Genomic DNA, 25,474 nt, shown 5'->3' with positions numbered 1-25,474 from the left:
GCAAGTCACAGAGATGCATGGCCTATGAGGGTGCTCTCCTTATAAATACTATGTACTCCTAAGTAAAAGTATGTATCACGTCTTCACTACCACTAAGGGAATGATTCTTAAAAGTGACTACTGTGACAGTTCCATCTGAAGCATCAAGACATAATAAATGTTGGTTTGGCGCAATTATATTTATTCCTAATCATCTGTGAAGTATTTGGCCTTCAACCCCTTCAAGACCATGGGTCATTAGTACCTGAATGCCCAATCAATTTTTGCAGTTCGTTTTGCACTTCTTTAACCCCTTAAGGATGCAGGGTTTTTTCGCTCATTTCTCGCTATCCACCTTCAAAAATCAATAACTTTTTTCATTGTGTCAGGGCTTATTTTGTACGTAACAAATTTTACTTCTTTGTGCCGTTATTTATTATTCCATGCAGTGTACTGGGAAGCTGGAAAAAACTTCCAAATGTGGAAAAATTGTGGGCTCAGTTTTTACGACTTTCACTGTTCGGTCCAAATAGTTATGGATTTAATTCTTTGGTTCAGTATGATCACGGTGATACAAAATTTATATAGGTTTTATTGCGGTTTAATAAATTTTTTTAAATGAAACGAATGTGCAAAAAAAAAAAAAAAAGTCGCCATTAGCTGACGCTAATAACCTTTTCATTTTTCGGTGTACGGCGCTGTGTTAGGTGTCAATTTTTGCAAAATGAGCCGAGGTTTTATTGCTACCATTTTCAGGTCTGTGCGACATTTTGATAACTTTTTATTCCATTTTTTATGTGGTGTAAATATGTGGTTCACGCCGGCTTAACCGTTTTTCTATTGATTGGGCAAAATACTACTGTATTGCAGTATATGGAATTTTTACACAGTATTCATTACAATGAGCCACTGGCTCATTGTAACGAAACTGCTGATGACCGCGGCACCGACCTTGGGTATTAGTGGTGGGGGTTTGCTGCAATATGCAACAAACCCCTCCTGTGTATGAAGAGGGCTTAGCCCGCAAGCCCTCTTCATACACCCCCCGCACCTCTGCACCATTCACGTACGGCGCGGAGCGTGAAGGGATTAAAGATTACCTTTCACCACCTCAAACATGTGGAGATTAGCATACAATTCTGTAGGGACTGCTACACAGATTCAGGAGCACCTCAAACTTTCTTTCTAGCCCCCATAGTTGGAGAGAGATCAGTCCCAGTATCTGATCATTATACCTGAGTGAAGTTGGGCCCCCCACCTTGTTCAAATCAAACAAAATTGGTGTCAAACGTTTCGTTTCGTTTGTGCCGCTATCATTTTTAAGATATTAAAGGGGTTCTCTGGAGGTGGAAAAACATGGCTGCAGTCTTCCAAAAACAGCGCCTCACCTGACCATGGGTAGTGTGTGGTATTGCAACTAAGCTCCATTCATTTCTATACAGCTGAGCTGCAGTACTGGCAGTAACCATGGTCAGGTGTGGTGCTGTTTTTGGAAGACTGCAGCCATGTTTTTCCACCTCCTGAGAACCCCTTTAATGAAAGTTTCCAAAAGTCATCAGAGGTCAACCAGTTCTGCTACGTTTGTGCTGCTCAGATTTTTGTTTGTGCTGCTTTTGTTTTGAATATATGAACAAAAAATTAGGAGGTCAAAAGTTCACCCAGCCCCCCCCCCCCCCACTAACCGAATCAAACAAAACTGGGGTCAAACGTTAGTGCTACATTTGTGCAGCAAAAATTTTCATTGTGCCGCTAGCACAATGCGGCACAGACGAAAATTTCTGCTGCACAAGCCAGCAAAATGGTAGTACAAACGTTTGACACCAATTTTGTTTGATTTGAACAAGGTGGGGGGGCCAACTTCACTCAGGTGATCATTATAACCTCTGTTTAGTCAGAGAGGAATAGTTTACAACAACCCACTGTAGTGACATAATTCATTCGTAAGACAATAATCAGTGTTTGATCAAGGTTCTCCAACATGTATGTAGCAATATGTGAAAGATCATAGCAGTTCACAGAAAGTGCAAAAATACATAGAGTTTGTGGGTCATGAACTAAATGAAGTCTGTCAAGAACAGTGCAGCAGGACTGAACAAAAACAAGTGGATTTATTCTAAACATATTCCAATGTGTTTAGGATACATTCACTTGTTTTTTTTATGGAGTGCTGCTGAATTCTTTGTACCTATTCACATGGAGGATCGCCACGGATACTCTGTTGGCTTACACCCAGGATTAAGTATTTTTGCAGAGCTGCTCTGGACTTTGTTTTTAAAAATATCTATCTACCTATCTATCTATCTACCTATCTATCCATCCACCTCATGAATTTACAATATCTATTTATCTATACACCTCATCAATTTACAATATCTATCTATCTATATAATCCTTAGGAAAGAGGCAGCACTCCATATAACATGAAGCGGGGTGAATCTTTATTCCATCAGTGCAACGTTTCGGTGTGAGCACACACCTTTTTCAAGCATGAAAAATGTGTGTGCTCACACCGAAACGTTGCACTGATGGAATAAAGATTCACCCCGCTTCACGTTACATGGAATGCTGCCTCTTTCCTAAGGATTATGGCATGTGACCCTGGCCAAGGGATCTACGCTGTGAGTTGTGCTGCTCTGGATTTTTCTATTCTCTATCTATCTATACACATCAATTTACAAATGGGTCACACTCAGATTGATTTGGCACAAACACATATGAGATTTGGTCATAAATAAGGTTTGGAAATGTACAAAAGGATGCCTTTCATTACCTGTCAGTATCACCATACACAACTCTGGCTCCCCACTTCTTTGTGTCATTTACAAGTTTTATAGCACGCTCCAAGGTCTCTCGTGCTTTATGGATAATACTGTCCCCAATCTACAACAGATAAAACACAATCCAACATCACAATTGTTTGATATGCCCAGAATCTGGTAATAACTTAGTAATGTGAAGTCAATAAGGATAATCATAAATGGGGGAAAATATTTTCTAATTTCAAACGGTTACATATATAGATACATTTTTTTTTGCAATATTACTTGGTGAATGCACTCACTGATAACAAATTACCAATGATTACTAGTAATTTTATATCTATATTATTTAGTTGAAAGAATAAAATCAGAACAGATCTATGTGGTGATAGTAGTTTCCAATAGTTAAATAAAAGCATGCATCCCACTAGTTTGTGGCTACAGGCGGTCCCCTACTTAAGAACACCTGACTTACATACGACCCCTAGTTACAAACGGACCTCTGGATGTTGGCAATTACTGTACTTTAGTCCTAAGCTACAATAAACAGCTATAATAGTTATCACCGGTGTCTGTAATGAAGGTTTATTGTTAATCCTGGTTCTAATGACAATCCAACATTTTTAAAATCCAATTGTCACAGAGACCAAAAAAATTTTGGCTGGGATTACAATGATAAAGTATACGGTTCCGACTTACATACAAATTCAACTTAAGAACAAACCTTCAGATCCTATCTTGTATGTAACCTGGGGACTGCCTGTAATGTACTATATATGATACAAGACTACAGAATTTTCAAAACACAAGTAGATTTGGCATTTGTGAGAGTGAGTGAGTGTGAGAGAGAGAAAAAATATACAAACGATCCCAAAACTTCGGGACACCAGATGACCCCTAGTTACAGACGGACCTCTCTGTCCGATGTGACCTCGGGTGAAGTTCTCTGGATGATTTACTTTAGTCTCAGGCTGCAATGATCAGCTGTAATGTGTCTAATAAAGTTTTATTGATAATCCTTGTTCCCTTGACAGCAAAACATGTAGAAAATCCAATTGTTATGAGGACAAAAAGAATGGAGTTCTAACCTATATACCTGTACTGACTTACATACAAATTCAACTAAAGTAGAAACCTAAAGAACCGATTTTGTATGTAACTGCCTGTATTTAAAGTTTCTATTGCGGATACAAAGGCATATGTTCCAATGCTTTTCCGTCACTGTGGCATGAATGTCCTCATACCTCTACACAGGGCATTCTCCCAGAGAAGTTAGCAGCAGTGTAGCCAAACGTGACATTGGCAATTAATTTCAACCCCAATTGTCGGGCATCAAGCAGGCGTGTAAGGCTTCGGTCTTCTTTATATTGTTTCATGGACTGTTTCACCATTATTCGGGTATTTAAGATCTCTTCTAGCATTCTTGGAAGCACCCCTTTTCTGACAGAAGCCTAAGTTAAGAAGAAAACAAGCACATTTAGATAAATGGGTAAGAACTATTTACATAAGCAGAATAATACAGTCCCTTGTGGAGAAGGACCTGGGGGTACAAGTAGATCATAAGTTGAATAACAGCATGCAATGTCAATCAGCTGCCTCTAAAGCTAGTAGGATCTTGTCATGTTTCAAAAGTGGAATGGACTCTCGTGATAGGGATGTAATATTACCACTGTACAAGGCATTGGTTCGGCCACACCTGGAACATGCTGTCCAGTTCTGGGCACCGGTCCATAAAAAGGATGCCCTGGAGCTGGAGAGGGTTCAACGTAGAGCCACAAAAATGATAAGGGGTATGGAGGGTCTTAGTTATGAGGAAAGAATAAAACAACTAGATTTATTTAGTCTGGAAAAGAGACGACTACGAGGGGACATGATTAATTTATATAAATATATGAATGGTCCATACAAACAATATGGTGGTAAGTTGTTCCAGATTAAATCAAATCAAAAGACGAGGGAGAAATCAAGGTTTAATCACCGGAGGAGACAGGGCTTTTTTACTATGAGAACTGTCAATCTGTGGAATAGCCTGCCTCAGGCGCTGGTCACAGCGGGGACAGCAGAGAGCTTCAAGAAGGGTCTAGATGCCTTTTTACACCTAAATAACATTGACTGTTATGTTAGATAGAATTGTTTCCCCTAAATCCCTTCCTCATCCAATCCCTTCCCTGGTTGAACTTGATGGACAAGCGTCTTTTTTCAACCGTATAAACTATGAAATACAGATATATTCATATATTTATAGGTTTAAACAGTATAGTGCCGGATACATTATTATATATGTTGTATATTATATACCATTGTAGGGATGACAGAATACAGTTTCAATATGCAAAAAATGGCCAAATAGGTGGTATGAACTTGATGACCAAATTTACCAAGCACAATCTATCACCGTCTACTCCAGGTTTACATGGTCTAACTATTAGATCATTAGGAATAACTAGTGGCAGATTTTCAAAATTTGTCCAAATCTTTGGGGGAGATTCAAAACAAGTAACCTACAGGCAACCTATATTTTATAAAACTGTAGTTTGAAAATTTGATCTGATCTGACTGGTTGCCATGAACAGCTAGAACAGTTTTCCTCTCAGTCACTCAGGAAGTCTTTTGTTCTTAGATTGTCTATTTAAAGGGAACCTGTCACCAGGAGACCCATTTTTAGCACTCCCCCAGTCCCCACAGAGTATAGTACATGCACTGCCAAAGTGTTTTTGTATAAAAAATTGGTTTTACAGAAAAAAAGATATGTTATATTGTACCTTTCATTAGCATCTGCTGTGTGACTAGGCAGTTGCCAAATGGGAGGGGCTGGAAAGGAGCAGTTTCCCCCCACCCTTGGGAAACATGTGACCTTTTCAAATATATGAATAACTCTCCACACTCGGGACTGGCTGTAGAGGAGCAGGGGGCGTCGCTAAGCCAAGTGATGGGTGTTTTCATATATTTGAAAAGGTCACATGGAGAAGCTGTTCCCCAAGGGTGGGGTGGGGGGGGGGAATGGTCCCAAATGAAATGTATGTGTTAACATCTGGTTATTTCAACCACTGGCTCAACAGAGCTATTTAATGTAACTCTATTCCTCAACCCTAATAAAGCTCTTTGACAATTTTTTGATCACTAGTTGAAGGGTGACAGTCTCTAAGAGGTCAGTCACTTTCTGTTGACGATTTTGTAATCATTATGCACATTCTCACTCGTCATGCACATTTTCATTCATTCATGGAAGGCTGCCTCAAGAGCAGTGGTGGCGAACCTATGGCACGGGTGCTAGAGGTGGCACTCGGAGCCATTTCTGTGAGCACCCCCTACCATCACCCCAGGACAGAGTTCACCAAACAGGACCAAATCTACCAAGTCCCAGGGAACTTAAGAGATGCTGCTCTCAGCGCTATTTTAAAGCGACACCTCATTGTCTGTTTGGAACTGCGGGAAAAGTGAGGTGGTGTTGACAGAACTGCAATATCTTTGGAGGTCTTCCTGCTGGACCTACCAATGATAGTCTGAATTTGCTCTCCTTCTTTCAATTGTATTGGTAGCCTCAGGGGCTGATACATACCCGGAAAGTCTCTGCTGCATATTGCACGATCCGTCGCCTTGGTAGCCTCGGGTGTTCTGAATACCCAAGGCTACTTAGTTTTAACCCATGCATTACAATGTGCTAATTGCACATTGTAATCAATCGGGAGTAAAATCCACATACAGTAGTATGGCAGTATATGATTGGATGAATCAGACTACCTAGGGTTAGAGTACCCTATTGAGTCTGAAAAATAGTAAAAGTAAAAATTAAAAAAAAAGTTAAAAAAAAAAAAAATTCTAATTAAAAAAACCTAAAAATTCAAATCACCCCCCTTTTCCTAGAACTGATATAAATATAAATGAACAGTAAAAATCATAAACACATTAGGTATCGCCGCGTCTATTCTGACTCAATAACCTGGCTGTAAGCAGGTGTTTATAGATAGTCTTATATCTTTGTTTTAACCAGTACTTACACCGAAATCACTTTTTGTCAGATAGTGTCAACTCCATCGAAAGAAGCATGTGGGAAGATTCCAGCTTTATTTAGTGCAGAAATCTTGAAGAAATGCTGGTTACAACGGTGTGAAAAGGATATAATTTGCCAGGGTAGCAGAGACATTCAGATATGCACTTTTCCTGACAAAGATGGCTGCATACATGAGGGAGAGGGGAGGAGTTACAATACTGAAGCTAGAGGACAGGAAGACAGGAGGGTCAAAAGGCAAAGCAGTATAACACATATACATGTCAATGAATAGAAACAAGTCCTGGGACATGACACTCCCCGTCTGAAATCTTAAGATTTCATAATATACCAAAATTGAAAGAATGTCGTATGAGTCCATAGGTTGTTCTTAAAACCTGTAAACAAGAGAAAAAACAACATGCAAACAATAACAATAAGTCCAAATCTTGAGGTTGAAGATTTGAAATCCTGATGCGAAACTGTGAAGAAGTTCAAGTAAACCCATCTTCGGATTGGGGAAGACGGTATGCTCCCCGCCATAAACTAAGTGGGTATCCAAGTCACTCATGTAGCTTCTTCTTTTGGTAGCAGAAGCACTAGCTCATGGATGGGACGGAAGAAAACCTTTGCGGAACCTCCCTTTGTTACCTTGACTTCCACTTTGCGAATCTTTCCATCGTCGCTAGGCAGAACTTTAGTGATGAGACCCATGGGCCACTCATTACGATGGACTTCTTTATCCTTTAAAAGAACAAGATCGCCTTCCTGGAGGTTAGGTTTTGAAGTCTGCCACTTTTGACGACTTTGAAGCATATGGAGATACTCTCTCTTCCACCTATGCCAAAACACATTAGACAGATGTTGGACCTGTTTCCACTGGCGTCTGTAGATGTCACTGTGGTCAAAGGTGCCTGGAGGAATATCAGCAGTTCCGATCTTCTGAGTAAGAAGTGTTGCAGGAGTAAGAATGATTGGAGAATCAGGGTCTGAGGAAACTGGAACTAAAGGCCTTGCATTGATTATGGCAGATACTTCAGCAAGGAAAGTGACCAATGTCTCATGAGTAAGCAAGGAAGACTTGTTGTCCATTAGCATTGATTCAAGTATCCTGCGTGCAATTCCAATCATGCGTTCCCAGGATCCTCCCATATGCGATGAATGTGGAGGGTTAAACACCCAAGTACATCTATTGTTGGTCAAGAAGTTTTCCAATTGTAGTTCCTTGCAAGCTCCCACAAAGTTGGAACCGCAGTCGGACCTCAACTGTTTGACAGGTCCACGAATGGCGAAGAATCTTCTAAGGGCATTGATGAAGCAAGAGGCATCCATGCATTCAATTACTTCAATGTGTACTGCTCGAATGCTGAGACAAGTAAACAGTACTGCCCATCGCTTGCTATTTGCAGCTCCACCACGGGTTCTACGAGTAACTACTGGCCATGGACCAAAGACATCGACCCCAACATAAGTAAATGGTGGATCAGCACTTAGACGGTCTGCTGGTAGGTTTGCCATTTGCTGCTGTTGCTGTCTTCCTCTTAACTTGTGACACTTAACACATTTGTGGAGTACAGAGGAAATACATCTCTTCATGCCCACAATCCAGAAACCAGCTGACCTGATGACACCTTCAGTAAACTGCCTGCCTTGGTGCTGTACTAGCTCATGATGGTGTCTGATCAGCAATGTAGCAATGTAATGTCCACCTGGTATTATGATAGGATTTTGTTCCTTGTTACACAGGTCAGATCTCTCTATCCGGCCGCCCACTCTCAGTAACTGGTGGTGATCGAGCACTGGATTGAGTTTGTAGAGTGCACTACTCTTGGACAAACTGATGTTTTTTGAGATAAAATTTATCTCCTGATGATACACTTCTTGTTGAACACAACAGATGATGACTTGTTCAGCATGTTCAAGGTCTGAAGCAGTAGGGTGTTCCTTACACGTATGCCACCCATGACACTGTGATGGTGTGTCCTTAGCAAAGCAGCGAGAGATGTGAACCAATCTGGCAATAGCCCGCACAATGGATGACCAAGTTGAGAAACGCTCGAAGCGATGTGACTTCAGCTTGACCTTTGAAGTTACAGAAGTGTACAACGTGGAGGCTGTGGGCCTGATTTCCTTATCAGACTCAGGATCAATTAGCTCAAAGACATCATTGGATGGAGTCAGACAAGGTTCCTCACACAGAAACCTTGGAGGAGATAACCACATGTGATCCAAAAGACGTGCAATTGGTGCAGGTCTTGTTCCTCGATCAGCAGGGTTAAGTTCCGTGGAGATATACTGCCACTGTTCAGGCATAGAAAAGCTCCTGATGCGTTCTACTCGGTTGCTGACATACATGTAAAACTGTTTAGTCTGGTTATGTATATAACCGAGCACAACTTTGCTGTCAGTGTAAAATGTAAACGAATCAATTGAAATATCTATTTCGTCTCGTATTACTTCAGCAATTTCAACTGCTAGTACGGCTGCGCAAAGCTCAAGTCTCGGTACAGAGTGTGCGGGTTTTGGAGTAAGTTTTGCCTTACCTAAGACAAATCCGCAATGTGTCTCATTGCTGGCTCCTGTGGTCTTCAGATAGGCTACTGCAGCTATGGCTTCCACTGATGCATCAGAGAAGATGTGGACTTCCCTCCTGATGGCTGTTGAAAGGGAGCTGGTTGAATAACAACGTGGAACTTGGAGTTGCTCTAACACTTCCAGAGACCTTTTCCATTTTTCCCACCTTAGTTGTTTCTCAATAGGTAGCGGAGAGTCCCAATCCGTATTTTCAGTGGTAAGCTGTCTTAGCAGTATCTTGCCTTGGATGGTGATGGGCGCAATGAACCCAAGAGGATCGTAAATACTGTTCACAACAGATAAAACTCCTCGCTTGGTGAACGGTTTATCACAAGCAGACACTTGGAAAGTAAAAGTATCTTGTTCAATGTTCCAGAGAAACCCTAGGCTGCGCACAGGAGGAGTGTCAGAACCAAGATCAAGACTCTTCAAGTTGATGGCATGATCTTCTGAGGGAAAGGCTTTCATTACCTCATGGTTAGTGGAGATGATCTTGTGAAGTCTGAGATTTGCTGCAGACAGCATCTCTTGTGTTCTGGTAAGAAGATCAACTGCCTCTTCACTTGTGGGTAAAGACTTAAGACCATCATCAACATAGAAATTCCTCTCAACAAACTGACGAGCATCAGAACCATACTCCTTCTCACCTTGTTGGGCTGTCCTTCTCAGTCCATAGATGGCTACAGCAGGAGATGGGCTGTTGCCGAAGACATGCACCTTCATTCGATAATCTATGACTTCCTTGTTGACGTCGTTGTCCTTGTGCCAAAGAAACCGAAGATAGTTTCTGTTGTCTTCTTTAACAATGAAGCAATGGAACATCTGTTGAATGTCAGCCATTATTGCAACAGGTTCTTGTCTGAAGCGCATTAGGACCCCTAGAAGACTGTTGTTGAGGTTAGGACCAGTGAGGAGCATATTGTTGAGAGACACTCCCTCAAACTGTGCGCTAGAATCAAACACCACTCTGATTTGGTCTGGTTTCCGAGGGTGATACACACCAAATGATGGCAGGTACCAACATTCTTCTCCTTCCTTTAGTGGCGGTGCAGGTTCTGCATGGTCTCTATCAAACACCTTCTGCATAAAGTCTACAAAGTGTTTTTCCATCTCTGGCTTTCTCTTTAAGGTACGCTTTAAAGATGAAAATCTTGAGGCTGCTTGCTGCAGATTGTTTGGTAGTTTTGTTCTTGGAGTACGGAAAGGTAAAGGTGCTACCCAGCTGTTGGAATCATTTTGAGTAAATTCCTTATCCATTACTTTGAGAAATTCTTTATCTTCTCTAGCAGGTGCCAACTTGTTGTCATCACTTGTGGTGTTGAACACTGTAGATCCAAGGCTATCATCCCATGGAAGGCAAATGTTCATGTCATCTTGCTGGTCATGCTGCCCCTTACAGTTACTCATCTTTTCTTTCACCTGGTAATGACATGGGCATGGCTGAAAATAAGTGCTGCGACCATTTGGCAATATATGAGTCTTAAATGAGGATATCTTGGTAGGCCTTTTCATTCGGTCAATGCAGACGTTGCCTATAATAACCCAGCCTAGGTCAAGGCGCTGGGCAAATGGTGCATCATGTGGACCATTGATTTGCTGACGTATTTTGTGCACTCTGAGAATGTCCCTTCCCAGTAAAAGCAGGATCTCTGCATTTTTGTCCAGAGCTGGTATTTCACTGGCTATGGTCCTTAGATGAGGATGATGGAGAGCGGCTTCTGGTGTAGGGATCTCCTGTCTGTTTGATGGTATCTGGTTGCATTCAACAAGTGTGGGCAAAGGTACCTCTAGATTTCCCATTAGAGAAGCTACTACAAGTCCACTGGCTCTTCTCCCTGAAACCTCTGTAATACCACTACAAGTGCCCAAGGTATATGGGTAAGCATCCCCCTTTAGGTTAAAGAGATCAAAAAGTTCTGACCTTGCAAGTGATCGGTTGCTCTGGTCGTCCAGGATGGCATACACCTTTAAAGTCTTTTCTGGCTGACCATTTGGGTACACCTTGATCAGGCATATCCTTGCGCAGGACTTGTCACAAAGATCTTCTCCGCAGACTTCTGTACATGAAGAGGATACTGTGATGGGCCTTGCTGCTTGATCTGTGTTCTCCCCGCCATGCTTTGCTGGAGGAGGGAGATCTGTAGATGGTGTAGGGCTGGACTGAGAGGGGTGAAGAGCTTGTACGTGGTTCTCACTGTCACATTCTATGCACTTTATAGTGGATTTACAGTCCTTAGCAACATGTTCAGTGGAAGCACAACATCGGAAACATATTCCAAACTTCTTTAGCAGCTCCTTGCGTTCTTGAAGTGGCTTCTTTCTGAAGCCAATACACTTCTTGAGAGGATGCGGCTTCTTATGAATAGGGCATAGGCGATTGGGGTTCTCAATCTTTTCACCTTGGTTGATCTTACAGCTGAGCTCCTCAGAAGCTGATGAGGTAGTGGGAAGAACATCAGTCTTTTTTACTGACACTGGACCTCTGTGTTTTCTGTACTCGGAGTGTGAGCTGTCATATTTAAAAGGTGGTGAACTGAGGCCGCTGGACTCACCGTAGGAAAAGCTTGGGTCATTCTTGGACTCTGCAATGTTGCTGACAAACTGACAGAAGTAGTCAAATGGAGGAAAACAGACTTCATTCTCTCTTTTGTATCTTGACCCAACTGTAGCCCATTTTTCTTGGAGGTTAGGTGGCAGTTTGGCAACTATTTGGTTTACCCCACGAGAAGTATCCAGGTAGCTGAGACCAGGTAGGTGAGGGTCTGTCTTGGCTAGTTGGAGCTCTGAAAGTAGGTCACTAAGCTCTTGAAATTTTTGGTTGTCCTTGCCAGATAGCCTTGGGAAACTTTGCAACCGTTTGAAGAGAGCACTCTCAATTGCTTCAGGACTGCCATAGGTTCGCTCTAGTCTCTCCCAGGCAGCTGTAAGACCTGCTGCAGGATTACCAATGTGAACAGACCTGAGTCTCTTAATACGTTCTGTGGACTGTGGGCCTAGCCATCGGATCAACAGATCTAGCTCTTCTGCAGCAGTGATGCCGAGGTCACTAATTGCGGTTCTGAAGGCACATTTCCAGCCTCTGTAGTTCTCAGGCTGGTCATCAAACCTTGTGAGTCCGGTCTTAGTAAGTTCACGGCGTAACATGTATCTTGCAAACTCTGACATGTCTGTTCGCTCTGAGCTTGGACAAGGAAATGCTGGCTGGGTAACGTTGGTCACATTGTTCTCGGCGTTCTGGCTAAGAAACACTGGTGTAAATGAGGCTGCATAGGCGTTTAGCCCAGGAGGTGGCTTACTGTCCATAGGATTAGCTGTGGCTTGGTATGATGCAAGGCCATTGTTAGGGTTTGGCGTTTTAGCTTGTTGAGCGTCCTGGGGTGTAGGGCCGTGGTGATTCATGTAGAGTGAAGGATCAGGATGATGAACAGGCAGAGTGTTGTACTGACCTTGATTTTGGGATATTGCAGAAGGAATTATGTGTTGTCGCTGTGAAGACATATCTGCTTTGTCAGGGACGGTAATAGCAATCTGGGGTTCACTGATTTGGCTAAACACATAGTCTCTGGTACGTTTAAGAGGATCCTCTGCATCCATTCCGCTCAAGGCAACACTGTCTCTTTCACTCCCACTGGCTGCTTCTTCCAGGACCTTCACCTTTGCGATGGCTACAGCATGCTCACATTGTTTCTGAAGAGCTTCTATTTCTGCCTTTCTTCTAGCTGCATCTGCTTCTCTGGCTGCTGCCTCTGCTTCCATTTCAGCTTTCTTTTGCGCTGCCTCTGCTTCCATTTCAGCCTTCCTCTGCGCTGCCTCTGCTTCCATTTCAGCCTTCCTCTGCGCAAAGGCGGCTTGAACCTTAGTCGCCTCGGCTTCTGCACGCGCCTTTATAAGCTGCTCACTGAGTGTTGAATATTTTGAGGATCGCGACCTAGACGTGCGTTTAGAACGTCTTGTGGACTCAGAAGTACAAGATGTTGTTTCTTGAAGTTGCACAATTCTTGCCCTTGTTTTTGACAAAGTTTCGTATATTAAACCGTCTCGTTCAGCATTAAGATGCTGGAAGTTTTGCAGTTCTTCTAGACTATCTTGTGTATTGATTCTTTTCAGAATGCTTTCATATTCTTGACACTTCAGCATGTAATGCTCATGCTTAGTGGACAGTGTCTCTAGGGCTCCCTCTAGAGGCAATACATTATGTTCAGGCAAGGAAATGGTAAAGACATGTGCCTGTAAATTTTTCCACAGATTCATAATGTCTGATGAAAGTTCATGCTGGAGGCTTTCAAGGTTCTCTCTAACCTTCCATGTAGGCTTAACAGAGCGTTTGTCCTTATCACTGGACTGCAGACTGGGATCCATGCCTCCCTGTACTGAGTGTCCCTCAGCCATGATGATGGAATACACACAGGATGGATTACTCTGAGGAGGGATGGCTGCTATGACTGTAGCTGTAGCTGAGTCTCTGTCCCCACGGCTGGGACTGGCAGTCTATGATCCTTTTCACTATTCTGACTCAATAACCTGGCTGTAAGCAGGTGTTTATAGATAGTCTTATATCTTTGTTTTAACCAGTACTTACACCGAAATCACTTTTTGTCAGATAGTGTCAACTCCATCGAAAGAAGCATGTGGGAAGATTCCAGCTTTATTTAGTGCAGAAATCTTGAAGAAATGCTGGTTACAACGGTGTGAAAAGGATATAATTTGCCAGGGTAGCAGAGACATTCAGATATGCACTTTTCCTGACAAAGATGGCTGCATACATGAGGGAGAGGGGAGGAGTTACAATACTGAAGCTAGAGGACAGGAAGACAGGAGGGTCAAAAGGCAAAGCAGTATAACACATATACATGTCAATGAATAGAAACAAGTCCTGGGACATGACAGCGTCCGAAAATGTCTGATCTATCAAAATATAATAACTGTCTTTCACTGCGTTTAACCCCGTAACGGGGTCCAAAGTCCAAAGGCTTCCAAAGTCGAAAATGGAATTTTTTTGCCATTTTGAAAAATATATAAAAATTAATAAAAAGTGATGAAAAGGTCGCACAGTCACAAAATCATAGCAATGAAAACGGCATCAAAATTCGCAAAAAATTACATTACCCACAACTCTGTACACCAAATTATGAAAAAGTTATTGGCGCCAGAAGATGGCAAAATAAAAAAAAAAAATTTTGTACAGGAGGTTTTAATTTTTTTTAAATGTATGAAAACATTATAAAACCTATACAAATTTGGTATCCACGTGATCATACCGACCCAAAGAATAAAGGAGACATGTCATTTGGGACGCAGAGTGAAAGCTGTAAAATCCAAGCCCACAAGAAAACGTCGCAAATGTGGTTTTTCACCATTTTCACTGCATTTGGGATTTTTTTCGCGCTTCCCAGTACACGCCGTGGAATATTAAATACTGTCACAATGAAGTGCAATTTGTTACGCAGAAAATAAGCCAACACACAGCTCTTTATGTGGAAAAATAAAAAAGTTATAGATTTTTGAAGTTGGTGAGTGAAAAATGGAAGTGAAAAAAACTAGAAGGCCAAGTCGTTAAGGGGTTAAATGCCGCTGCAGTTCAGCATTGATCCCCATTTCTCATCCATAACACCACTCATATTAAAATTCACACACTCAAAACTGCCCCCCCAACATGTTTCGCCATAATATGGCGTCTTCAGGGGGTAACGGGGCTGTTCAGCCTCTGATATAAGCAGCACTAGCGAGATGGGGTTCAGAATGACAGTGAATTACTCTAGAGGCAGCCTTCCATGAATGAATGAAAATGTGCATGACGAGTGAGAATGTGCATAATGATTACAAAATCGTCAACAGAAAGTGACTGACCTCTTAGAGACTGTCACCCTTCAACTAGTGATCAAAAAATTGTCAAAGAGCTTTATTAGGGTTGAGGAATAGAGTTACATTAAATAGCTCTGTTGAGCCAGTGGTTGAAATAACCAGATGTGAACACATACCATCTCTGGAGTATTCCCTCTCAAATGTAACTGAATAAATTAGAGCTCTTATCCCACCACTCCAATTTAAAATTTCTTGTTTTCATATATGTAGTAGAAATAGGACCCATATCCTATTTTTAAGAACCGATAAAAATAAAAGTTAAATTTAAAAAAAAAAAAGTTTTTTTGCCTTTGGCCAAAGGACCTCTTGTTTGCAGAAATGCTAATTTTGTATATATACGGCTCGTTACATCACACAGCGTAAACAGAGCTGTGTGATATAATGCAGTGATTTTCAACTAGTGTGCCGCGACACATGGTCTGGTGTGCCGCGGGGAAAGTTCCCCAAACTATGGTGCCCCCTGTGTTTTGATTCACGATGCGCAGTCACGGCTTCTTACAATGTAGGAGACGTGTACAATAACACATGCGCAAGCTTTGAACCCCGCGCGACAAAATGACGTCACTGAGGCCGGCGCATCATCCTGAGAGCGGAGAGACTCTCGCATTTGCCCACCGCAAAGGTAATGCCCACCAATAATGCTGACTATATGAGCTTTTGCCTGAGTATATGAACTGTTGGCAGAATACTCAGCATATGAGCTGGTACTTTTAGTACTCCAGCAGTATACTGCATATAACAATGAGAAATGTAAAATGAGAAATACTATAGTCATGAGGCTGGAGTACTACAAGTACCAGCTCATATGCTGAGTATACGAGCTGGCACTTGTACTCTGGCCTCATGGCCATAGTACTTCTCATTGTACCCCTTTATTTTGCAGTATATGAGCCACATAATAATCAGCACCATATACTAAAAACAGGGAGAAACTGAGAACTGTTGAGGAAGAGGTTTCACACTCATTTACTGAGTGAGTAAAATAAATTTAGAATCTATATTGTTAACTATATGTATAATATGACTGTTTTAGTGTCATTTTGTGCTATTTGGTTGGTGGTGTGCCCCAGGATTTTCTAAGTATAAAAAGTGTGCCGCGGCTCAAAAATATTTGAAAATCACTGATATAATGAGCCGTGCACCTGTGTGACCTTGGAAAGATTTCTATCCACTGGACGAAAACAATGACGTTTTCTACAGAATGACAACAAGCAAGTATGGAAAACCCTAAGGAATTGATACAGAAAGTATATTAGAAAACTGTAGAACTTTTCATTATACAAACACTAATAATTATTTGCTCAAATGGGAATATCCCTTTAATCATTAGCATTTTTTTCTTTACTCATTGATGTGAACAGGATGTCTTATATACTGCTCACTGCAGGAGAAAAAAGGCACTCTTATTGAAGTATTTTACAATGTCTGCCATTTTTATACAAACTATTCATTTCTGCTGTTGTTACACTTTCCTTAAAACTAAAGTAAGTTTTAAACTAAGTAAGAAATAGTCAAACTGGCTAGACACACAAGTAAGACCCCTTGCACACTAGGGAGTGGAACATCCGGTCTGAACACTAACAACCAGAGTTCAGCTCCGGTTACTCAGCATTCGAGCCGGATTGTTCCAGCCAGTACTTGGTGCAACTATGATGCGAGTTGGACACATTACACTCACTGTATGTAAGGGACTTAAGGGTAACTATTTTACCTTAACAAAAGCAACTCCATTAGATGATACTGTAATATCATGCCTTAGTTGGTACAGGAGATCTGGAGGAACATGCAAAGATGTGCATCCAAAATTGAACTCTTCACACCTAGAAACCAAATAGCAACATGTTATTAAAACTGTGATGTGCAACGGATTGTCCATCCTTTGATAGATGCCCCTCTAGCTTATAACCCCTTATGCATGTAATTCCAACTCTATCTTATCTCTTTGTCATCAGATAAGGGTTTATTGATGAACCCATTTAGTGAACGTGGCTTAAGTATACCAGCAGCATGGAAGAAATCATAACCTACGTCCATTTGGGACTGGGTACGCCAGAATACTAGAGGAGCTTACAGCATCATTATATCAGAGAGATGAAAAATTTTTGTTGTACCTGGAATTTATGACCCCAATTTTGCCGCAAAACATCAAACGAAGAGCTTGAAGGGGTGGGATAGGGGTAGAGGAGAGAAGAGTTCCTGTGGTCCTGTATTTTATCTTTTAAAAAACCCAGAATTTTTATTTTTTATGTAAATTAAGCGCAAGGGCTTGTCACCAGAGTCCATTAGATCTACAAAGGCTCTGGCTCTTACACACTCCCAGGGCCCTTCTCTCCTGCTCTCCACCTCCCACTGTGGGTCAAAATTATTGTGGCAGCACAGTGAGCATACGAAGATAGGTATATGAAGATATTGGGGCAAATTTACTTACCCGGCCCATTCGCGATCCAGCGGCGCGTTCTCTGCTCTGGATTCGGGTCCGGCCGGGATTCATGAAGGGAGTTCCTCCGCCGTCCACCAGGTGGCGCTGCTGCGCTGAAAATCATCTCCACGCGCCGGAATGCACCACCTCGGACCAGGTGAAGGTAAGCGGTCACCAAGCGACACTTTTTCGGGTTTTAAATGCGGCGGTTTTTCCGAATACGTCGGGTTTTCGTTCGGCCACGCCCCCCGATTTCCGTCGCGCGCATGCCGGCGCCGATGCGACACAATCCGATCGCGTGCGACACAATCCCGGGGCAATTCAGGTACAATCGGCGCAAATCGGAAATATTCGGGTAACACGTCGGGAAAACGCGATTCGGGCCCTTAGTAAATGACCCCCATTGTCTGTGCTTTATCTGCCAACATGCTGTGTTCTGATGTTCTGCTATACACATGTGTGAGACACAGACATCAGCTACACAAGTACCTGACATGTTCTGCTATAACAACATGTGAGAGACACCGACATCTGCTACACAAGTACCTGACATGTTCTGCTATAACATGTGAGAGACACAGACATCAGCTACACAAGTACCTGACATGTTCTGCTATACACATGTGAGACACAGACATCAGCTCCACAAGTACCTGACATGTTCTGCTGTACACATGTGAGAGACACAGACATCTGCTACACAAGTACCCGACATGTTCTGCTATACACATGTGAGAGACACAGACATCAGCTACACAAGTACCCGACATGTTCTGCTATACACATGTGTGAGACACAGACATCAGCTGCACAAGTACCTAACATGTTCTGCTATACACCTGTGTGAGACACAGACATCAGCTGCACAAGTACCTGACATGTTCTGCTATACACATGTGTGAGACACAGACATCAGCTGCACACGAACCTGACATGTTCTGCTATACACACGACCACATCCTGGAGCAGTTGAGTCTCTCACACACACACAGGCTGCAAGGTGCGCCAGCACCAGGAATGTCACATCACTATAAGGGCTGTCAGTCATGTGTATAGGAGTATCTCATACACACACAGGCTGCAGGGGGTGTGGCCGCCAGCACCAGGAGTGTCACATCATTATACAGGCTGTCAGTAATATGTATAGGAGTATATCTCACACACAGGCTGCAGGGGGGAGCCCGGCCAGGATGCACATGGAGGAGCCAGCACCAGGAGCGTCACATAATTATACAGACTGTCAGTCAAGCACTGGGGGAGTGGCTGTGCCCGACACTCATGAATAAGCTGGACTGCTGAATGTGATAATGATTCATTGGAACTCTCACAGGTCATTTGCCTACAGCTTTTGTACCCAATTGTTTAAATTTACAGACATGTATAGGGGCAATGTAGGGATAGAGGCAATGCTTTCTAATGGCAGTTTATGAAAATATATTTACTGTTGGGGGTTAATATGCCTGAAAGGTTTCTCTTTAAATTACATAAAGATATATATTTTAAAAGTAAAATACAGGAGCCCAGTACCGCATCACTTTCAATGTGTATCAGGTGAGTTAAGAAGTTAGACGGGAGCACCTGCCTCTGTAAACAAGGGATATCCTCCTCTTATGCCAAACATGATTGTGATGAAAATAAACACCACTTAAAAAAGGTTTCCAGAAACCGCCATTTAGAAGCAATGTAAATGTCAGATCATCTATGGAAAATCTAATTTTTGGCAAATTGTTTTTACTACAGTTTTAGAATATATTTGTATATAGATATCTGATTGCCCAAAACAGTGAAGACATCTGATTTATACTACATGAATACACCCAACCACTTACTTTCCCAGGTTCTCAATGTTTCCCAAGCAAGTCGAGTAGCAGTAGTTATATGCAATCACTATGGAGGGGTACAAGGACTGAAAGTCTAGCACCAGTATAGAATTGCTGTAGAATTTGGACTCAGGCTCCATCACAAGGGGTATGCATTGTGGTGCTCTCATCTGAGCTCGTTGTTGGGGACTTGGAGTTACTGGGATATAATTCATAGGTTTAGCAATGCGTAGCATCATTGATTCAACTCGGTACTGTGCAAAAAAAAAAATAAAAAAATTAATTTTCAAGCGTTAAGTGTTTTCAAATGTCATCATATCACTTATTAGGCTTCATCCCTTTCTATGGCAAAGGTTGCTTTGTACTGACTTGCTACCAGTTTACTTTGTGTAGTTAAGAATCTGATTTCCAAAAAAAAAAAAATACTACCACAGCTGTTACATCCACCAGATATGGAATCATGGCAAACAAATGAATTCTGAGCCTAGTACAACTGAACTGAATGGCTGCATCCAGTTCACCTGTTCTAGGTGTGGGCCAGTAAATTCAGCCGACAGATAACTTGACTGTGTTTAATAGCCCTTTAATGGCCCTGTTTGCTGTGCACCTTTTATCACATATTTTAATAACTATGTGCTTGGTCATTTAAAAGAACAGATACTATCATGTCACAGCAAATGCACAAAAGCTGCTTTTTAAAGTATGCTAACTCCCATTATTGTTATTTTACCTGTGATCCTCTAGTTAAGACATGCAAAAACTGAATCCCAAAAAGTCTGGCTAGTTCACTAGTTCTCCCAATCAGATCTAAGTGTTCGAGTAACTGGAGTGTTCCATGCACCCTGCTCATGTAGTGGTCAATCATCCTCCACCTGTAAAGAAATGCACACAAAAAAACTATATTAGCTTAGAAGTTTATTTCTGAACCTATAAGGCCATAAACTATAGACACCTCTTATATCTATTGGTTATGAAAAGGAACCAACAGTTTCTAAATGCTGTCAATAGAGAGATGTAATATGAAAGTAGTGGTGCCCAAGTTACATAACTTTACATAAAGCCCTCAGGGCTTTTTCCAGAACTCCTTTTACCTTATAACAAGGTTAAAGTAATAGAATATTACCTGTAAATATCAGTTTTATGATCAAACCAATCTGATAAGGTTCGAAAAGTAAAAAGTGGAAACCTCTGGTGAAGAACATGGAAGGCCACATTTTCAAATGCATAGTTTGTTAGAGCAACCTAAAAAAGATCAAAAACAAAGTTACTGTATTCAAAATGGCATAAAGAAAAATAATAAATTCACCAATTCTGTGACTTTCACTGTTAGGCCCGTTCCACACTTGCGAGTGTGATGCGATGAACTCGCATCACACTCGCAACGCATGCTGCCGGGAACGCACGGCCCGAACGCTGCACTGCGGGAGTGAACTCAGCATGTCAGTTCACTCCCGGTGTGCAGCGTTCGGGCTGTGCGTTCCCGGCAGCATGCGTTGCGAGTGTGATGCGAGTTCATCGCATCACACTCGCAAGTGTGGAACGGGCCTTACCCCACCAAGTACATGGGGGCGGTATTACAGCAGTTGTACTCTTGTACATAGGGGGTCGGTATTACAGCACTTGTATTCTTGTACATAGGGGGTCGGTATTACAGCACTTGTATTCTTGTACATAGGGGGTCGGTATTACAGCACTTGTATTCTTGTACATAGGGGGTCGGTATTACAGCACTTGTATTCTTGTACATAGGGGGTCAGTATTACAGCACTTGTATTCTTGTACATAGGGGGTCGGTATTACAGCACTTGTATTCTTGTACATAGGGGGGTCAGTATTACAGCACTTGTATTCTTGTACATAGCGGGTCAGTATTACAGCACTTGTACTCTTGTACATAGGGGGTCAGTATTACAGCACTTGTATTCTTGTACATAGGGGGTCGGTATTACAGCACTTGTATTCTTGTACATAGGGGGTCGGTATTACAGCACTTGTATTCTTGTACATGGGGGCGGTATTACAGCAGTTGTATTCTTGTACATAGCGGGTCAGTATTACAGCACTTGTATTCTTGTACATAGCGGGTCAGTATTACAGCACTTGTATTCTTGTACATAGCGGGTCAGTATTACAGCACTTGTAGTCTTGTACATAGGGGGTCAGTATTACAGCACTTGTACTCTTGTACATAGGGGGGTCAGTATTACAGCACTTGTATTCTTGTACATAGCGGGTCAGTATTACAGCACTTGTACTCTTGTACATAGGGGGTCAGTATTACAGCACTTGTACTCTTGTACATAGGGGGTCAGTATTACAGCACTTGTATTCTTGTACATAGCGGGTCAGAATTACAGCACTTGTATTCTTGTACATAGGGGGTCAGTATTACAGCACTTGTATTCTTGTACATAGGGGGTCAGTATTACAGCACTTGTATTCTTGTACATAGGGGGTCAGTATTACAGCACTTGTATTCTTGTACATAGGGGGACAGTATTACAGCACTTGTATTCTTGTACATAGCGGGTCAGAATTACAGCACTTGTATTCTTGTGCATAGGGGGACAGTATTACAGCACTTGTATTCTTGTACATAGGGGGTCAGTATTACAGCACTTGTATTCTTGTACATAGGGGGTCAGTATTACAGCACTTGTATTCTTGTACATAGGGGGTCAGTATTACAGCAGTTGAATTCTTGTACATAGGGGGACAGTATTACAGCACTTGTATTCTTGTACATAGGGGGTCAGTATTACAGCACTTGTACTCTTGTACATAGGGGGTCAGTATTACAGCACTTGTATTCTTGTACATAGGGGGTCAGTATTACAGCACTTGTACTGTTGTACATAGGGGGTCAGTATTACAGCACTTGTATTCTTGTACATAGGGGGGTCAGTATTACAGCACTTGTATTCTTGTGTATAGGGGGTCAGTATTACAGCACTTGTATTCTTGTACATAGCGGGTCAGTATTACAGCACTTGTATTCTTGTACATAGGGGGTCAGTATTACAGCACTTGTATTCTTGTACATAGCGGGTCAGTATTACAGCACTTGTATTCTTGTACATAGCGGGTCAGTATTACAGCACTTGTATTCTTGTACATAGCGGGTCAGTATTACAGCACTTGTATTCTTGTACATAGGGGGACAGTATTACAGCACTTGTATTCTTGTACATAGCGGGTCAGTATTACAGCACTTGTATTCTTGTACATAGGGGGTCAGTATTACAGCACTTGTATTCTTGTACATAGGGGGTCAGTATTACAGCACTTGTATTCTTGTACATAGGGGGGTCAGTATTACAGCACTTGTATTCTTGTACATAGGGGGTCAGTATTACAGCACTTGTATTCTTGTACATAGGGGGGTCAGTATTACAGCACTTGTATTCTTGTACATAGGGGGTCAGTATTACAGCACTTGTATTCTTGTACATAGGGGGTCAGTATTACAGCACTTGTATTCTTGTACATAGGGGGTCAGTATTACAGCACTTGTATTCTTGTACATAGCGGGTCAGTATTACAGCACTTGTATTCTTGTACATAGCGGGTCAGTATTACAGCACTTGTATTCTTGTACATAGGGGGTCAGTATTACAGCACTTGTATTCTTGTACATAGGGGGTCAGTATTACAGCACTTGTACTCTTGTACATAGGGGGTCAGTATTACAGCACTTGTACTCTTGTACATAGGGGGTCAGTATTACAGCACTTGTATTCTTGTACATAGGGGGTCAGTATTACAGCACTTGTACTCTTGTACATAGGGGGTCAGTATTACAGCACTTGTACTCTTGTACATAGGGGGTCAGTATTACAGCACTTGTATTCTTGTACATAGGGGGTCAGTATTACAGCACTTGTACTGTTGTACATAGGGGGTCAGTATTACAGCACTTGTATTCTTGTACATAGCGGGTCAGTATTACAGCACTTGTATTCTTGTACATAGGGGGACAGTATTACAGCACTTGTATTCTTGTACATAGGGGGACAGTATTACAGCACTTGTATTCTTGTACATAGCGGGTCAGTATTACAGCACTTGTATTCTTGTACATAGCGGGTCAGTATTACAGCACTTGTATTCTTGTACATAGGGGGTCAGTATTACAGCACTTGTATTCTTGTACATAGGGGGTCAGTATTACAGCACTTGTATTCTTGTACATAGGGGGGTCAGTATTACAGCACTTGTATTCTTGTACATAGGGGGTCAGTATTACAGCACTTGTATTCTTGTACATAGGGGGTCAGTATTACAGCACTTGTATTCTTGTACATAGGGGGTCAGTATTACAGCACTTGTATTCTTGTACATAGGGGGTCAGTATTACAGCACTTGTACTCTTGTACATAGGGGGTCAGTATTACAGCACTTGTATTCTTGTACATAGGGGGTCAGTATTACAGCACTTGTATTCTTGTACATAGGGGGGGTCAGTATTACAGCACTTGTATTCTTGTACATAGGGGGTCAGTATTACAGCACTTGTATTCTTGTACATAGGGGGTCAGTATTACAGCACTTGTATTCTTGTACATAGGGGGGTCAGTATTACAGCACTTGTATTCTTGTACATAGGGGGTCAGTATTACAGCACTTGTATTCTTGTACATAGGGGGTCAGTATTACAGCACTTGTATTCTTGTACATAGGGGGTCAGTATTACAGCAGTTGAATTCTTGTACATAGGGGGTCAGTATTACAGCAGTTGAATTCTTGTACATAGGGGGTCAGTATTACAGCAGTTGAATTCTTGTACATAGGGGGCAGTATTACAGCAGTTGAATTCTTGTACATAGGGGGGCAGTATTATAGCAGTTGTATTCTTGTACAGCAGTTGTATTCTTGTACATAGAGGGTCAGTATTACAGCAGTTGTATTCTTGTACATAGGGGGACACTATTATAGCAGTTGTATTCTTGTACATAGGGGGCAGTATTATAGTAGTTGTATTCTTGTACATAGGGGGCAGTATTATAGTAGTTATATTCTTGTATATAGGGGCAATATTATAGTAGTTATATTCTTTACATAGGGGGAAGTGTTAAAGTAGTTATATTCTTGTACCTAGGGGACAGCATAATAGTAAGGGTGACACTTCAGTTTACACCTCAGGCAGCAAAAGGCAAGAATCAGCCCTGTGCAGCAGATAATAAGTTAGAATAACGGGCTGGCTGCATGCAGGGCTCAGTAATGGGAGTCTACCAGAGCCCCCACGTAGAGCCAGTATTTCACAATTATTACCTGCTGTATGGGTTTAAGCAATTTCCATCTTCATTACTATTGCTTTGTTTGTGTACTGTATTGTAGTCTGCTCTGGGGTTTATGTTACTTTTTGTTCAAATACGGTGTTATGGAGTAGTGGTTTCTGGGGGGCAATTGTGCTGCACTGTGGTTTTTGATGCATCTAGGGTTTTGGTTAGTAGTACGGCTCCCTGAAGGACGTTTTATACATTACAGGTTCCCCATAGAAAGTATGCATTACCTCAGGCCTCATCATCCTCCAAACATTTAATACAATCCGACCAACTATATTTATTTCGCTCATAGTTTCGGCACCATATTCATCTTTGTCTGCAGAAAATCGGTTCTCATTTGTATCCTCTGAGATGTGGAATAAAAATAAAATATGCAATTATTACACAAATCGCAAACATTTCAAAATGACAATTTCAGTCAGTAATGTGCCCTTAGTGTAGAGGTCACTGCTGAGCATGGAGGTTGGTCAGGCATTGATCTGTCCCAAAGACTACAGAGCCAGGGAAGCTACTGCAGTTGTTGCCGGAGAATCTGTAAAAATCCTTCACTTGCCTAACGCTTCCAAGCAACAGTGTGTTTGAGTTAGGTAACCATTTTAATAACCTCTGTGCCGGCAAGAGCCACTGGGGGGCACTAAAAGCCTTGCACTGCGACCTTGCAACAACTAGTACATTTTTGTGAAAGGTTAAAGGAAACCTACCATTTAGAATGGCAGGGGTAAGCTGTAAGTACCGAGCACCAGCTCAGGGTGAGCTGGTGCCGATACTTACTTTCGTTAGTGTTATAA

General features: G+C 41.9%; 1 protein-coding gene across 4 annotated transcripts in view; it reads right to left on the bottom strand.

Moving 5' to 3' along the window:
* The window catches only part of REV3L (REV3 like, DNA directed polymerase zeta catalytic subunit), a 109,798-nt gene that overhangs the window by 5,975 nt on the left and 78,349 nt on the right, over positions 1 to 25,474 (bottom strand). For all 4 annotated transcript variants that reach the window (XM_072141773.1, XM_072141772.1, XM_072141771.1 and 1 more), the window contains 7 exons: positions 24,914 to 25,032; positions 20,525 to 20,643; positions 20,132 to 20,273; positions 19,411 to 19,655; positions 16,874 to 16,982; positions 3,983 to 4,189; positions 2,750 to 2,859 (listed from right to left, as the gene is read on the bottom strand). In XM_072141773.1, the coding sequence (XP_071997874.1) occupies positions 2,750 to 2,859; positions 3,983 to 4,189; positions 16,874 to 16,982; positions 19,411 to 19,655; positions 20,132 to 20,273; positions 20,525 to 20,643; positions 24,914 to 25,032 (1,051 nt within the window). The remainder of the gene's footprint in view (positions 1 to 2,749; positions 2,860 to 3,982; positions 4,190 to 16,873; positions 16,983 to 19,410; positions 19,656 to 20,131; positions 20,274 to 20,524; positions 20,644 to 24,913; positions 25,033 to 25,474) is intronic.

Source organism: Engystomops pustulosus, chromosome 3, assembly GCF_040894005.1.
Source record: "Engystomops pustulosus chromosome 3, aEngPut4.maternal, whole genome shotgun sequence".
Taxonomy (NCBI): Eukaryota; Metazoa; Chordata; class Amphibia; order Anura; family Leptodactylidae; genus Engystomops; species Engystomops pustulosus.
The sequence above is the reverse complement of the archived record's forward strand: the minus strand, read 5'-3'. Positions and strand labels throughout refer to the sequence as shown.